The sequence below is a fragment of the Gallus gallus genome, chromosome 8 (genome assembly GCF_016699485.2).
Source record: "Gallus gallus isolate bGalGal1 chromosome 8, bGalGal1.mat.broiler.GRCg7b, whole genome shotgun sequence".
NCBI lineage: Eukaryota > Metazoa > Chordata > Aves > Galliformes > Phasianidae > Gallus > Gallus gallus.
In genome coordinates, this window is record NC_052539.1 from 27,812,725 (window position 1) to 27,827,069 (window position 14,345).

The 14,345-nt window shown below is 41.4% G+C and overlaps 1 protein-coding gene across 6 annotated transcripts in view; it reads left to right on the forward strand.

Moving 5' to 3' along the window:
• The window catches only part of CACHD1 (cache domain containing 1), a 130,495-nt gene that overhangs the window by 97,334 nt on the left and 18,816 nt on the right, over positions 1 to 14,345 (forward strand). For all 6 annotated transcript variants that reach the window (XM_046944716.1, XM_046944717.1, XM_046944718.1 and 3 more), the window contains 9 exons: positions 2,203 to 2,329; positions 4,452 to 4,596; positions 5,850 to 6,066; positions 8,703 to 8,852; positions 9,845 to 10,078; positions 11,691 to 11,840; positions 12,413 to 12,536; positions 13,193 to 13,310; positions 13,991 to 14,159. In XM_046944716.1, coding sequence (XP_046800672.1) covers positions 2,203 to 2,329; positions 4,452 to 4,596; positions 5,850 to 6,066; positions 8,703 to 8,852; positions 9,845 to 10,078; positions 11,691 to 11,840; positions 12,413 to 12,536; positions 13,193 to 13,310; positions 13,991 to 14,159 — 1,434 coding nt within the window. The remainder of the gene's footprint in view (positions 1 to 2,202; positions 2,330 to 4,451; positions 4,597 to 5,849; positions 6,067 to 8,702; positions 8,853 to 9,844; positions 10,079 to 11,690; positions 11,841 to 12,412; positions 12,537 to 13,192; positions 13,311 to 13,990; positions 14,160 to 14,345) is intronic.

Below are 14,345 nucleotides of genomic sequence, written 5' to 3' on the forward strand. Positions count from 1 at the left end.
TGCTGTGGTCGTGCTCCTTGTGTTTCTATACTTGGAACTGATAGGTAGGGTGGGTGAAAGTAGTTGGGGGGGTTAGCATCCCTTCCAAATACTTCCCATCTGCTCAAGTCCTTTTAAGCTAGAAAGCCTGTAAATGAAGGGTTTGTTACCTCTTTGCCCTTCTGAGCCAAAACAGCTCCCCAGGAGTGAGCTGGCCTCAGGCTGGGCTCATGCCATCAGCAGAATTTTAATTGGATCTTTTATTTCTGGTGAGAGCACATGAGCCAGAGTACAGTTGGAATCAGAACATCCTGGGTCAGGCGTGTGGGTCTGGAGAATTAGGTTATAAATACAAAAGAAGCATGTTTGCTGTCTGCTGTTGTTTCTGAAGAACACTAGAATGTCTTCAGAAGTGTTATTTTTAATGGAGTTTTCTCTCAGAAAGAGCTGCACTCTGTGTGTTACTCTGAAATTCATCTTTTTTCTTTTGCATGGTGGGAACCGTGAGGTGTACAGCTCCATAAATGTAATGGTGGAGAAGAGGACTGTAAGAAACCCCTTTATAATGAGCAATTATGTTCAGCAGTTCCTTCTTTTTTTTCTTTTTCTTTTTTTTTTTTTACTGTTTGTGCTTCTCTTTGAAGATTAATTAGTTAATGATTTGACTATCCTTTGAAGATGTAAAGTGGTATCTAGAAGTGCTAAGTGTTATCATATCACATTCCCTTTGAAGTTTTATAAACTATCACACAGGACTTTCTTTCTAAAAGTCCTTTTTGCCTTCTTAGATATTTATAATTAGAGAGAACAACGATTCAAATGCTCTCATGCTAGTACTCCCCAGCTGCTTCTGGCTGCAGCAGTTTGGGGTCAGCTGGTGCCTCATGGCAGTGGAGGGGCAGTGGCTTTGCAGCAGTTTGGTGCTGCTGGGCACGTGTATCCCCAGGCTGTGCCCCCAGCTAAGGGTACCACTGAGATCTTTGCATTTAGGCTTAGATTCTGCCTTCCTCCAAGCAGTGTGATATCAAGGCTGAGCCTTGATATAGTGCTGATGTTTGGTTTAAAAGTGAACAAATGATTGCATGTAGTCAGTAACACCAGGTTGTAATTTGTGTTACAGCAGGGAGGTGGGTAGCTGGTTGCACTTACCAGAACGACTTGAAAGTGCCAGAAAATGAGAAAAGTAGATTGGTGTTTGGGTTGAAATGGGGGCCACAGGTCTTAGCAAGCATATGGCAGCCTAGGAAATGAGCAGCAGTGAAGTGCCCCGTGCACGTATCTGCTAGTGCTGCCTCATTTGGACACGGTTAGCCTCCAGCCCTACATACATGTATAGATAGATAGATATGTATACATGTGTGTATTTGTCCATCTGCAGCAGAAGAGGGGGAACAAAGATAGCGGTTTTCACAGGGTAATTACTCTGAGCTGAATGCTGGGAGAGCATCGTGGCTGCAACCAGTCTGGGAAACTTGAGAAAGTGCTAAACTGCTGTGGATGTGAACTGAAACCATAGGCTGCTTGGGTATTTTGTTGTATGGGGATCTGGCTGAGATTTGAGATGTGCCCTGTGATGATTTTCAACCCCAATATTGGGGTATTTGATAATGAATGAGATCCAGGAGATGAAGCTGTCTGGCTTATTTTCAGCCTCCCTCCAAAGAGGAATGCTAAAAGCAAGCTGCTCAATAGAAGGTACAGAACTGTACATCACATGCTTCATGTAGACATGTTTTTTAACAGATGCCAGAATAGGTAATATTAATAGATGAGGTTACAGAGATGTGAGCAGCAAAACCTGTTTTATATTTTGGGATTGCCTCAATGTAATAAACGTTTGATTTTTTTTTAACAGTATGTTTTTTTAACAGTTTTTTAATCTTTATTAAAACTCTATTGTGTTTAACATTGTGTGTGTATATGTAATGTAGTTGCTTTAATGTCTTCTTTCCTTCCTTTCTTCTGCCTTGGCTTCTTCGGCCCTGGTTATACTTCAGAGATTCAAAAATGTCATCCTATTAACCCGTACCTATCACGTCTCATGTTAGGTTTCTAAAGGACTGGAACTGTTTGTGAAGCAGACGTGAAGCTCTGGCTATCAGCTGGAGCTGCCTGTGCTTGGCCTTGGGACCCTGCTTCTTCTCCAAGTAGCTGTGAGATGTTCGTTGTGCCTCCAAGTCTCACCTCCATTTGTAACCCCACTTTTTCCTGTCCGTCTTTCAGTTCTTGCTGATAACCTGAAGTCAAACCCAGGCATTAAATGGCAGTATTTCAGCTCAGAAGAAGGCATTTTCACTGTTTTCCCAGCCCACAAGTTCCGGTGCAAAGGCAGCTATGAACACCGCAGCAGGTATGATGTGACCCCTCCCTCAACTGCATCCCTCAAACAACTCCCAGTGTTTTGCTTTTCCAAGCTGACAGCATTTGTGACCAACTCCTGTTGGAGTGCCTCAGGTTTTCTTAGGTTTGTTTTTTAAAGTACTGGTTTTCATTTTTAAGAAACTGAAGTAAAATAAAATCGTGTACGGGTTCCTCAGGTCTCCCGAATCAAATAAGTTGTAAGTAGCAGTAATCTGTAAACTGTTGGTCAGCCCACGGGCAAGATTTGATTTGTATTTGGCTCATAGTCGGTCCCTATTAACAAAGTAATAAGCACATACTGTACTGATTGGGCAGGCACATCGCTTTGGGAAAGGGTGCTGGAAGGGCCACAGCTTGGAAAGGCTGTGGGCAGGAGTGCTTCTGCAGCCTGCACCATCACGGGCAGCTGGGAAACAGCAACAGTGAATGTTTTCTGTTTCCACTCAGAAAACTGTAGGAAAAAAGGATTGAGTGGTGACGTGGTTTTCCTGCTCGGGGTAACTACCTGCCTACTCTGTAAGCATGCAGCAAAGCAGTTGGGGTTTGGTATTTCTCCCCTGGCCTATGCTGTCAGTATTATGCATATGGATCAAGTGGATTCTTCTGAGAAAGTCAGAAGAGAAAGCTGTAGTCACTGCTAGGTCATGCATTAGTTAATTGTACCACTTAATCAGTCTGTGCAGGGAAAGCATTAACTGATTCAAGTACATTTCCATACAGCTGAATGTGCCAGAGAGCAGGCAGTGCTTGGGTCTCCTGTCAGTGTTGAGCAACCAAATGTTTACAGGTGCTATCTTCTGTGCACCATCAAAGCTTGAAGCTTGGGCTTCATTAAGTTTGCCATGGTCTTGGAAAGGTGTGATCTGAGGATGTGAGAGCTGGGAATACCCAAATCTCTGTCAAAATTTTGATGCTAAAACCATTGGTGATTTCATACAAGTCACCTAGTCGTGGGCTTAGTTTCTCCATTAATTAATCAGAGCTTTTTTTTTTTTTTGCTAGCATTTACCTTAGAGGGTAGTTTGGACAGATTAATTAGTTAATGCCAAGTGCTTTGAAGATCAAACATGCTGTTTAAGTTCTAGGTATTAGGACCAGTGAAGAGCTGCAGGCTGTTCTGCAATATAGAACTGATTTGTGCCAGCTATTTGCTGCTTGTCTAAAACCTTCTGCATTTCCTTGACTGTTAATAAGATTTCAGTGGCTTTGATATAATAAAAGCAGTGCCCGGAACACTTGACTGTATGTAGTTTTGGGTCCAGGCTAAAGAGGGAGGAGAGTTCTGTCTTCTTTTCCTCTCTCTTCTTGGTGAAGTTCCTCCTAATTTGTTCCATGTTGAAACCTTGGCAGTAGAGCTTGTGAAATCTTTCACACATAGCTCACAGTGTTGGACTACATCTGAGTGCCGCTTCGCTGCAACTGTGGCTTTTGATGTTAGCACAAATAGATGCACGCAGCACTGAGAGCCCTGACCAGGGGCGAGGCAGATGGACCCATGTGGTTCAGACTGCACAGGCCTGAGGGGCTGTGGAGCATAACCCGTGTGAAACCCTCCAGGGCACCAAGAGAAAACCCTTACTTGGCCAAAAGCCTTCTCTTATTAAAATAAACCAAGCTTCCTATGCTAATACAGCTCTGCATGAGCGCACAGGTTTTTACTTGTCACATTACCAGCAAATACCAACCATTGCACTTACTTTCTAATGTGAGTAATATTCCTGGCACCCAGTGTTTATCATGAAGCAGTTCTTGCTTGCCACGCTTAGTCCAAAGCATGGTGTAAGTTCTGCATACAGGAGTCCCAAATATGCGGCTGCTTCAGCAAAGGTGTTTATTTCTAGCTAAAAGCAGCTGCTGTGATACAGGGAGAAGGATCTGACACCAGGCTTGGGTTAAAAACAAAAGGGAGTGGGAATGAGGGCCTCTTCTTTGGGTTCAGGTCCTCTGCTGGTCTCTTCTCGTAGAAACTTTCATAAAATTGAAAATTCCTTCTGTATTTTATTGTTTCTTCATGGGGGTGTTTTTGTTTTCAATTCTTGACTATTTTACTTGCAAGAATTTTAGTGGGAACAGTGACTCATGCCATTGGTTTGCATTCCGTTCTCCTTCAGGCCTGTCTATGTTTCTACTGTTCGACCTCAATCCAAGCATATCGTTGTCATTGTGGACCATGGAGCTTCAGTCACAGAGACACAGCTTCAGATTGCCAAAGATGCCGCTCAGGTCATCCTGAGCTCTATAGACGAACACGATAAGGTAAGCTTTCTGTATGCAGTGACCATATTTTCTTTGGTTTTTTGGAACTATGCTTGATATCTTCAGCCAAAGCAGTATTTTTTTGCTTGTGGTCCATGACTCGTGGGGATCTGTGGTCTACCTCTAATGAGTGAAGAAGACTTGAGCTCGTGTTGGAAGCCTGTGTTACTATGGCGGAAGCATTTGGGCATCTTGAGGCTGAGAAAAGTGAAAACCACTGATCTAAGGGAAAATCTTGTTTCTGTGTAATCCTTAAATGCTCGTTTGTCTTGGCACAGACTTTAGGCACTGGTCAGCAGTGTGATACAGTGTGAAATTAGGAGAACCACGCTCTGAGCTTGATGACTTCTGAAGTATGAGATTGCTTTGAGTAACTCATGTTTACCTCTGTGGCTGTCCTCTTGCACGGAGGAAATAGAGAAGATTTATTCTGCTGTTACACTGGAGTGATGTGAAACAAACGTTACAATGTTTGGAAGATACCCAGACTGTAGTATAAAAATGCTTGTAGTTTAGCAGATCTAATAGTATTTACGTGTAAGTGTCAAACATGCTTGTCTGAATATAGACCTGTAGTGAAGAAAATGAATTTGAGAGAGAGATTACTTGGTCAGTAGCTCGGTGGTTACGAAACCTGTTCTACGAGTAAATAATTACTGCTTTATTCTATGACTTTCTTGCATCAGTCTTAATTTATAATAAAGTATGCCACTCACTTAATAAGACTGGTATGTTGAACGTATATTAATGCAAATGTTGCCACTGCATGCCGTAACTTATTTACAGAATTAAAATTGATAGTAGATTTGGCTTGCTTTGACTGAAACATTAAAAAACCATAAGGCTTCTCCTGTGAACACTTCCTAGGGGGTTTCTTTTTTGCATTTTCTGTGCGCCCTCCGCTCCTCAAAAGGAGCCCAAGGATTTACTGGAAATGCTGTCTGCTGATTTTGTGTTCAGATATCTCCAGTCCACTGAGGTTTCTGCCCAGAACAGCGTAGTAGCTGTTATGTGTGAGCAGTGTGAAGCTGACTTCATCTGAGAAACAAAGACCAAAGTCTCTTTTTCTAGGAATCACCATAAGTCTAATCCTTTTCAAATCTGATGGATTTATGCCTCAAGCATTTATTTCTTAACAATTGAATTTTAAATCCACAGAATCTCTTCAGTTGGCTTATCATTGTGTTTTCTATATTGGTTCCTAAAGAATTATAATTGGTAAGATAATCCAATATAGTTTCTTCTCTTTCAAGATCTCTGTGTTAACCGTGGCAGACACAGTAAGAACCTGCTCGCTGGATCAGTGCTATAAGACGTTTCTGTCTCCTGCCACTAGTGAGACAAAAAGGAAGATGTCCACCTTCGTTAGCAGTATAAAGTCATCTGACAGCCCCACGCAGCATGCAATAGGATTTCAAAAGGCTTTCCAGTTGATACGAAATACAAACAATGGCACAAAACTCCAAGGAAGTAAGTCTCTTCTGTAATCCTCTTTTTAATTTCAGCTTCTTGCTTTGGCAGAGGCTGAAGGAGTGCAGTGTCTCGAATGTCCAAAAATTAAAAAAAGCTCATGTTTTTATTAAATAGCATTTGCTTGATCCAAAATCTGCACAGGTGGCTGCGGAATGTGGCCATTCCCTTTTGATTTATTCTACTTGCTGACTTTTCTTTCTTTTGAACTATAACATGAAATTGCAGGAGCGATCTGCCAATAGCTGACTTATTTGCTGGAGATGTGCAGAGGGATCCTTTAAATGGAAATGGCTGTTGCTGCAGGGTCATTGACAGACTGCTAAAATGTGTGTGTAGGGGTAACTCCCTAACTGGCATCCTAGGGAAGTCATCCTTGCTTCTTAGGGAAAAGGATTTCTTTGAGAATGCCAATTGTGGGTGATATTTTATGGGATCTGAGGTTGGCTGGGTACATTTTCCTTCATCTAAGAGTATCCTTCTGAATTTTGGTGTATGCATGATGGGCTTTCTCCTTCCCATTTCCAAGAGTGGGGTCTTTTATGTGTTTTTGTTGTAATGAGGATATGGGGAAAGATGTGGAAAAGATGGATATGAAATGGAGTGGCATGTTTTTTGCTTACCAGGAAGAGAGGAAAGCAAGTTCTTAAAGCTGTGCTCCAAGTGCTGGAGCCCAGTAACACCGCCAGTGCCGTGGCAGGGTGGAGAGCAAGCAGGCTGATCTTTATCATTTCAGTCAATTCATTTATGTGATGCAGATCCCATAGCTTGGTGCTGTGCCTGCTCAGATCATTGCAAGTTTGTCATTGTCCTGGAGGGCCCCAGCTCAGACTGCTGTACAGAATACAGGAAAGTTGAAAAGAAAAGCCCAGGAATTAAAGTGCTCTTGAAAGACCAAGGGAACGTGCTCCTATTTCAGGTTCCTTTCCCTTAGTTTATAAAATGGTGTTTTTGCTATTAAAGGTTTATTCAACTTCTGAGCTTTAGGCCACAGATAAAGTGAAACGTTTATCTGTCTGTACATTGCTTAGCTGAAAGACAGGGTTGTCAGGGGCAGGTTTTTGCCATCCTCTGGCAAAATGATGAAAGGAGTGCGACTTTCTAGAGGGGAAAAAAAATCCATTGCTGCTGAAGCTGGCTGGGATAAGACGTGTTAGTCATGGGTGGTTATTCCAAGAACATCAGCTGTGCAGTCTTACAACATCCTCCTACGTACCTTTTCTGTTTGGCATTGTGTGTTAGGATTAGGAGGTTTCGGTGTATTCTTAACTGATGTGAAAAAAAAACCAACACATTTTGTCCAGGTTTCACATAGAACAATTATTTGGGGGCACAAGTACACGAAGTTAAAATACAAGGCAAAGGCCTTTGTGTTTTCTCTTAAGATTGAAGGATTCTGAAGATCTAATGTGTATATATCAAGCTGCAGATTTCACAGAGCGAGGGACAATAGGTTGCAGAAGAGGATGTTAATAAACCATAACTTATTTTCTTAGAGGTAATCTTTTCATCTTTTTTTTTTTTTTTAAACAAACAAGTAGAAAGAAGTATTATTCATGTTACTGTTAATTTTCTCACATCCTGTTCCCAGAGAACAATGTGTGGGTGTGTCAGGGAAGCTATAGAGATACAGCCTTGCTCCTGAATTTGCATTGGTAAGCTTAGAGGGGAACTACTGGGATGTGAGGGAGGAATTGTGCTGCTGATCACGTCAGGATTTCCTGCTTTATGCCAGTTCCTATTGCAGTCCTGCTCAGGAGACCCTCATCCCGAACTGTAAGAAAATGCTCTGCCTCTGAGAGCCAGCATTACTTGAAATCTCTGGGCAAATGGGTAGTGTGTCTCAATCTATATAAAATAGCAGTGTACTCATACTTGTTTGTGTCAAGATCTAGTTCTGATTGAAATTCATTTCAAGTCACGAGGACAAAACATACAAATCAAAGCATTCAGGGCATTCATACCTACTTAGGAAAGAAAAGTTCAATAGGAAGTGGGTCAGCAAAATTGATATATAACCATCTAAAGTCTTGTGCTTTGGATTAGGTGGTGTTGCATGATCACTGCAAATGCCTTAATTATACGCATAAAACTTCTAATACAGAGATATAACATGATGAAATTGGATTGTGTGTAAGCAGAGATTTGAATTTGCATGTTCAAAGGCTTCGAGGCCACTTGTGTAGAACAAACTCAGCTTGAAAAGCGTGTTTGGCGTCATGCAAAGTGAGCGGTGCGAAAGAGCTGTGCATCGTGGTGTGTTTCTCAAGCCCTGCTCTCCAGCCTACAGCACAGGAAGACGTAAGGTGCCTTTCATCTCTGCCTGCTCATCTCCAGCGCACCACAACGTGTCGGTGGGGGTCTGCTCTGCCAAACCCATCAGCATGGCTGCTGGCTGGCTGGCAGGCACCGGATTAAGTGGGTTGTTGTTAAATGCTGTGAATGGAAGTTTAATAACGAAAGAAGTAATTCTTAAGGCTCTGCTGCGTTCATCCACTGTCGATTGCTCTGAATCTTACAAGTGAAGCTGTTGCCATATATGTTGGTTTGTAAGCAGATGGAAGGAATCTTACCACAGTCCTTTCCCAAGTTAAAAATCTAATGCAATTTTTGTTGTATTTGTAATTGTTTTTTAGATACCGATATGGTCATAATTTCTCTCTCTGCTGGGATCACATCAAAAGATTCCTCAGAAGATGATAAAAAGGCTACTCTACGTGTCATCAATGAAGAGAACAGTTTTCTCAATAACTCAGTAATGATTCTCACTTACGCTCTTATGAACGGTGAGAAATGCTCTCCTTCCAATGGATGCAAATTCCCTTTGGTAGCACAACCAGTTTATTGAGCTCATCCAAGTGTAATTCCACGCCCTTTTGGGAGCAGTTTATTAATTGATTTTGGCCCATGAAATCCAGAGGCTGTATCCAGATGTTGTCTCTTTCATGTATAAAACTCTGTGCTACTATATGCTTATATATCAAAGTGCAGCTGCTCAGCATATGAAATATTGTTGCCTAAAATGTCTAGCCTCAACCAGACTGAGTAGAATTCAATAACTATTGCAACTGTAGACCTTCCTGGGATTGCCAGTGTTTCTTGCTCCTGCAAAAAGGAGCATACCCGTGATTTGCATTTCAGTCATTAGCGACTGAGCATGAATGTAACATCAGTCAAGCTGAAGTGCTTTGATAACTTAGGTCCTAACTTGAGAGTGAAGTTATATATGAAGATCACTCACTCACTTTGGCTTCCTGTGTTTTTCCAACAAAGCTTTAAGTAAGAAGGCTATACGTTGTATTACTGAAAATTGCACAGACTCCAGCCAAGGAAACTAATGCTAAGGCTAATATATCATTTTACTGTAAGTTTAAATACTCATTTGAGTTCTAATATGTACAAAAGTCTTTGATTTGCCTGCAGGAGTTGAGTCTGTGACTTATGTAAAGTGGGAGGCTTTAATGTTTAAGCTAAAGAACAAAGCCTGTTATCTCTATGGGCATATGATATGCTCCTGGTCCTTTCTGTGGACTAACCATCAGTGGAGAACAAAGAGCTGTCCTGTGGATTTATAGGTCACACAAGTCTTCGTTAAAAAGGTCTTTGTTTAAAGTAGTGGTGTGAGTAGCATGATGAATTTGTGCATGGAGTGTATGAGAGGCAACCTTATAACCTTTTGTACTTGCTAATTGCTTGTATTTATGATACTACAGAATAAGTTACAGAAGCCTTGATGGTAAGTAAGCTTTTTATCCTCTCCCTTCTGTTTCTGTTTCAGAGGGAGTGACAGGTTTGAAAGAACTGGCCTTCCTCCGAGACCTGGCAGAGCAGAACTCAGTGAAGTATGGCGTTCCAGATCGAACAACCCTGCCTGTGATCAAGGGCAGCATGATGGTCCTAAACCAGCTGAGTAACCTGGAAACGACAGTTGGCCGCTTCTATACAAACCTCCCCAACCGAATGATCGATGAGGCGGTCTTCAGCCTGCCTTTCTCAGATGAAATGGGAGATGGTAAATGCTTACATTGCATTAGAGTATAAAAATCAAAGAGAGATTATTGTGTGTTGTCAAAAATTTGCTATTAGCTTCAGCGGAGTTGGGCTGTGCCCAGCACTGGGTGGAACAGGAAGCCTGAGCTGGCTGTGAGCGCCCCCAGCCAGGCTGGCAGCGAGGCCTAAATGGAATTTAGTGGATGCTTTTTAGTGTCTTAGTGTCAGTTTTTCCCTAGATTGTGGTTGCATCCAGAAGAATACCTTCATACAGCAGATGGCTGTAGTCTGGTCCTCCCTCCAGTGTCTAATTCATGTTGATGTGGTGGAAGGCACATGAATCTGCCCTCTTACCTTAAAACTTGATGCCACTTTAACAAACTCTGTATGTTCAGCTTTACCTAATCTCACTACTATATCCAAATGACAGAGAGATTCGAAGTTCTTGATATCAGTGGGTGTCAGTGATAGATACCAGTGGTATCTATCTAGGTAAGTGATAGATATCACTTGAAGGGTCAGTGCTGTAGGGTTTAGCCCTGCTTGGTCTTGGGTAGCCCACCTGACATTTCTCTAGGGCAGTTCTGAAGAGAGATGTGAAAACATCACGAAGGTGTTAGGGATTACACCCGTGATTTCATATTGCTCTGACAACATAAAAAAAACTCTGTAATCTGTTCATTCAAGACTTTGCATGTTCTTAGTGTTGGCTGCAGTTCTGTGATCCTGTAATAGTTGGGGTTATGCTGAATGGATTTCAAAGGCGCTTGATTTAGATTGGGTGTTTGCTCCCTAACCAAACTTAAGGCTATTCCAGAGTAAATCTCCTCTGAGTCAGAATGCTTGCAACTTGCTGTGTCTCCTAACATCAGCTTTCTCTCACAAAGCCATATCCAAGCATAATGGAAAATTTGAGCAAGGGGAGGATTAGGAGTGGTGCAATAGACGTTTGTCTTGCGTTGGCTTTAAGTATGCTTCAATGTTTATTCATGCTGTATTTATGAATTGCTGAGTTTCCAAACAGCAATGGCATGGAAAGTAAGAGAAGTAGGGTATTACCTAGAGTTCTTACCTTGGGCACAAGAGGTGCTTCTCAAACCATTGTGTAATTATGGGAATAACTCCCAGTGTGGTGGCTATGCTGGGATTTAGTTAAGCAGAAGACGTGTAACATTGTGAATACACAATTAGATGAGCAATAATTCATCTCTGTTGTTGCTTTACAAGTATGAATTCTCCCTCTTACTTCTTCCTCTTTTCTTTTCTTTTCTTTTTTTTTTTTTGTAATTGTGTTTAATGACAGCATTGAAGGAACAAAATAATATCATGTGAATGCATTTCTTAGTATAAGGTACCCATTTGTAGACTGACAAAAAAGCCCAAAACATTAAATGTACTGTGTGTTTTAGTAAACTGATGGAAGTATCTCAGGGCACTATCAGAAACATAGAAAATAAGTGGGGAGAGTGACTAAAACCAGCCAGACCCAACAGATAACCTCCTCGAATTGCCTGTAGGAGCACCAATTTTTGTTCACATTCCAGTATGGAATACTTTATAAAATTTATCTAACATTTTGTTATCTTGTAATTATTTGTTATATGATGTTTTTATGTTATTTGTCTCCTCTCAAGGCCTGATAATGACTGTAAGTAAACCGTGCTACTTTGGGAACCTGCTGCTAGGGATTGTTGGAGTAGATGTTAATCTTGCATATATCTTGGAAGATGTCACCTATTACCAGGACTCATTGGGTTCCTACACATTTCTCATTGATAATAAAGGTAATTTCTTTGGTTAAAATAATCTCTTTTATTCCCACTGAGGTCATTAGCCATCAAAACTACGTGCTTAATTCTCACGTATCTAAATTGGCTGTAAGTAATGAATGATAGTGTTTGTGAAAGGATTAATGGTGTGGTGTTCAGTTAGTTTTGCCTGAGAGCTACCAGCTAGAGTCTATGGGTGGATTCATAACATGAGATTTCTGTATGGGAGTTTTGATGTGGAAATGCTTACTGCTGCTTTAGTTGTACACGTGGAAAACCTTAAGTCTTCTATGGTGAAGGGCAAAAGGCAGAGCTGGTGCACACGTATGTTCAGCTGTTTTCCTTTGATCCCACACCGTTTTTATTGCTTGGCTCTTTGATCTGTCTTTCATTTGCAACTTAGGAAATTCTTACTTTGCAACCCTTTTGATAATATTGCTATTTTGTTCACTTCTATTAACGTGTAAAAGTTAATCAGTGCTCGTACTTAATGACTATATTAGTTTTCTTTTTATTTCCTAAAAGTTTTCCTCTTGGGCTTAGTTGTTTCAGAGCATTCACTGCATGCCACTGTCTTTATTTTTCAGGGTACACCCTTATGCACCCATCCCTTACCAGGCCCTACCTGCTGTCTGAGCCACCGCTCCACACGGATATCATTCATTATGAGAACATTCCTAAATTCGAGCTGGTGCGGCAGAACATCCTCAGGTATGGAATCCGGGATGCACGTCTGAACATTAGCAGTCCTTTGGGCACCAGAAGTAGTTTTAGAGGAGCATTCAGAGAACATTACAAATGCAGAACTGTCCTGTTTTTTTTTTGTTGTTTGTTTTTTTGTTTTTTGTTTTTTTTTTTTTGTCTGCAGCAAAGGAAAGCAAGCTTTCCACAGCCAGCGTGGCAGGTATTCTTTCTAATCTCTCTTCCACGTCAGGAAGGTTTTCCAGTATTTGGTCTCAGTTCTTTATCCTTCATCTAATATGAAGTTTTGTTTTAGCTTCAGAGTTAAAACAGCTCCTCGCTTTGAGCCACCATCTTCCCTTCCTCACAATCAGATTGTGTTCAGTTGAGTCTTTCTTAACTTAAATTTAAATTGACAGTAGATGAGGACTGCGGTTCCAGTATTAACGTTGGGTCAGGCAATGGCGAGTGGTGATCGCGTGCTGTATGAAGCCACAGAACAGAAACTGAAATGTTCTTTTCTTTTGCTGCAAAAGATTTTTCTCAACATGTGGTGGTAGGCTTTTGTTCACTTAAGACAGATAACAGCTGGCCCCTTCAGAGCTTCCAATATTTTTTATGTACGTACTCTTTAGGAGCTTTCTCAGTGTGTAATGAAATGCTGGGTGCTGTTTTTGCCCCTATAGCATTCCCCTGGGCAGCCAGATCATTACAGTCCCTGTGAACTCCTCACTGTCCTGGCATGTAAACAAACTGAGAGAAGTTGGAAAAGAGGCCTACAACGTCAGCTATGCCTGGAAAATGGTAAGTGCTTAACGTGATGCTGTTGCACTGTGGCACTGAGTAAGTTAATGTATAGGGGAGTATACGAATATATTGAATATAGAGAAGTACAAAATATTGCTATGTTCTTTGATTCTCCAGTTTAATTTTTGAACGTATGTGAACACTAATTTTGACCCTGACCTTAAAACAGAATGTAAAATTAAATTTTACTGATATTAGAAATAATTGGCTACTTCTTTGTGCCAGCAAACTTAGGATGGTACTTGTGGATCATTTCACAGCATTAAGTTAAATACAGCCTTAAAGATTAAGCTGAGCAGTTTTAATAGATTAAATCTGTCACTGGATAACAGAAATTCACAGAGAAGGCTAATGTTATAATGCTACATTGAATATCAAGCACCCTTACTGAGCAGTTGGGCAAGTTTTGGCATTCTGTTGTACTACAGCATACTTAAATGTACACAAACCAGTAAAACATGTGACCCATGCAGTACACGATTAAGAGTGATAAAATCTCTGGAGTTAAATTGTCAGTATTCCTCATAATGGGAATACCAGTGTATATTTGCCACCTGTGAAGCTGAACCCTGGGGTCTATTAAAGGCTCTTCAGTAAGCATCTATAAAACTGTGTTAGAAGTGATTGTTGATGAAGCAACAAAATGAAGGTCTCGGTGACTTGCTCATGTTTTCCAGGTTCAGGACACATCCTTTATTCTGTGCGTTGTGGTGATACAACCAGAAATACCCGTGAAGCAACTCAAGAATCTCAACACTGTCCCCAGCAGCAAGCTCCTGTATCACCGCCTGGATCTGCTGGGCCAGCCAAACGCCTGTCTGCACTTCAAGCAGCTGGCAACTTTAGGTAGAGCTCTCATGCATGCTTCTGTAGAGTGTGGCAGCAGAAAGTCAGACTGTGGTCATAAAATGCTGGCAGTATCATCCTCTTGAGGGATGTTTTTCTCCAGGGCTGATTCTCTAATCAGCCATACCCATTGGTCTGTTCTCTCCATTGATCAGAGCTAACTTTCTCATTGGTGAGCACTTGAGT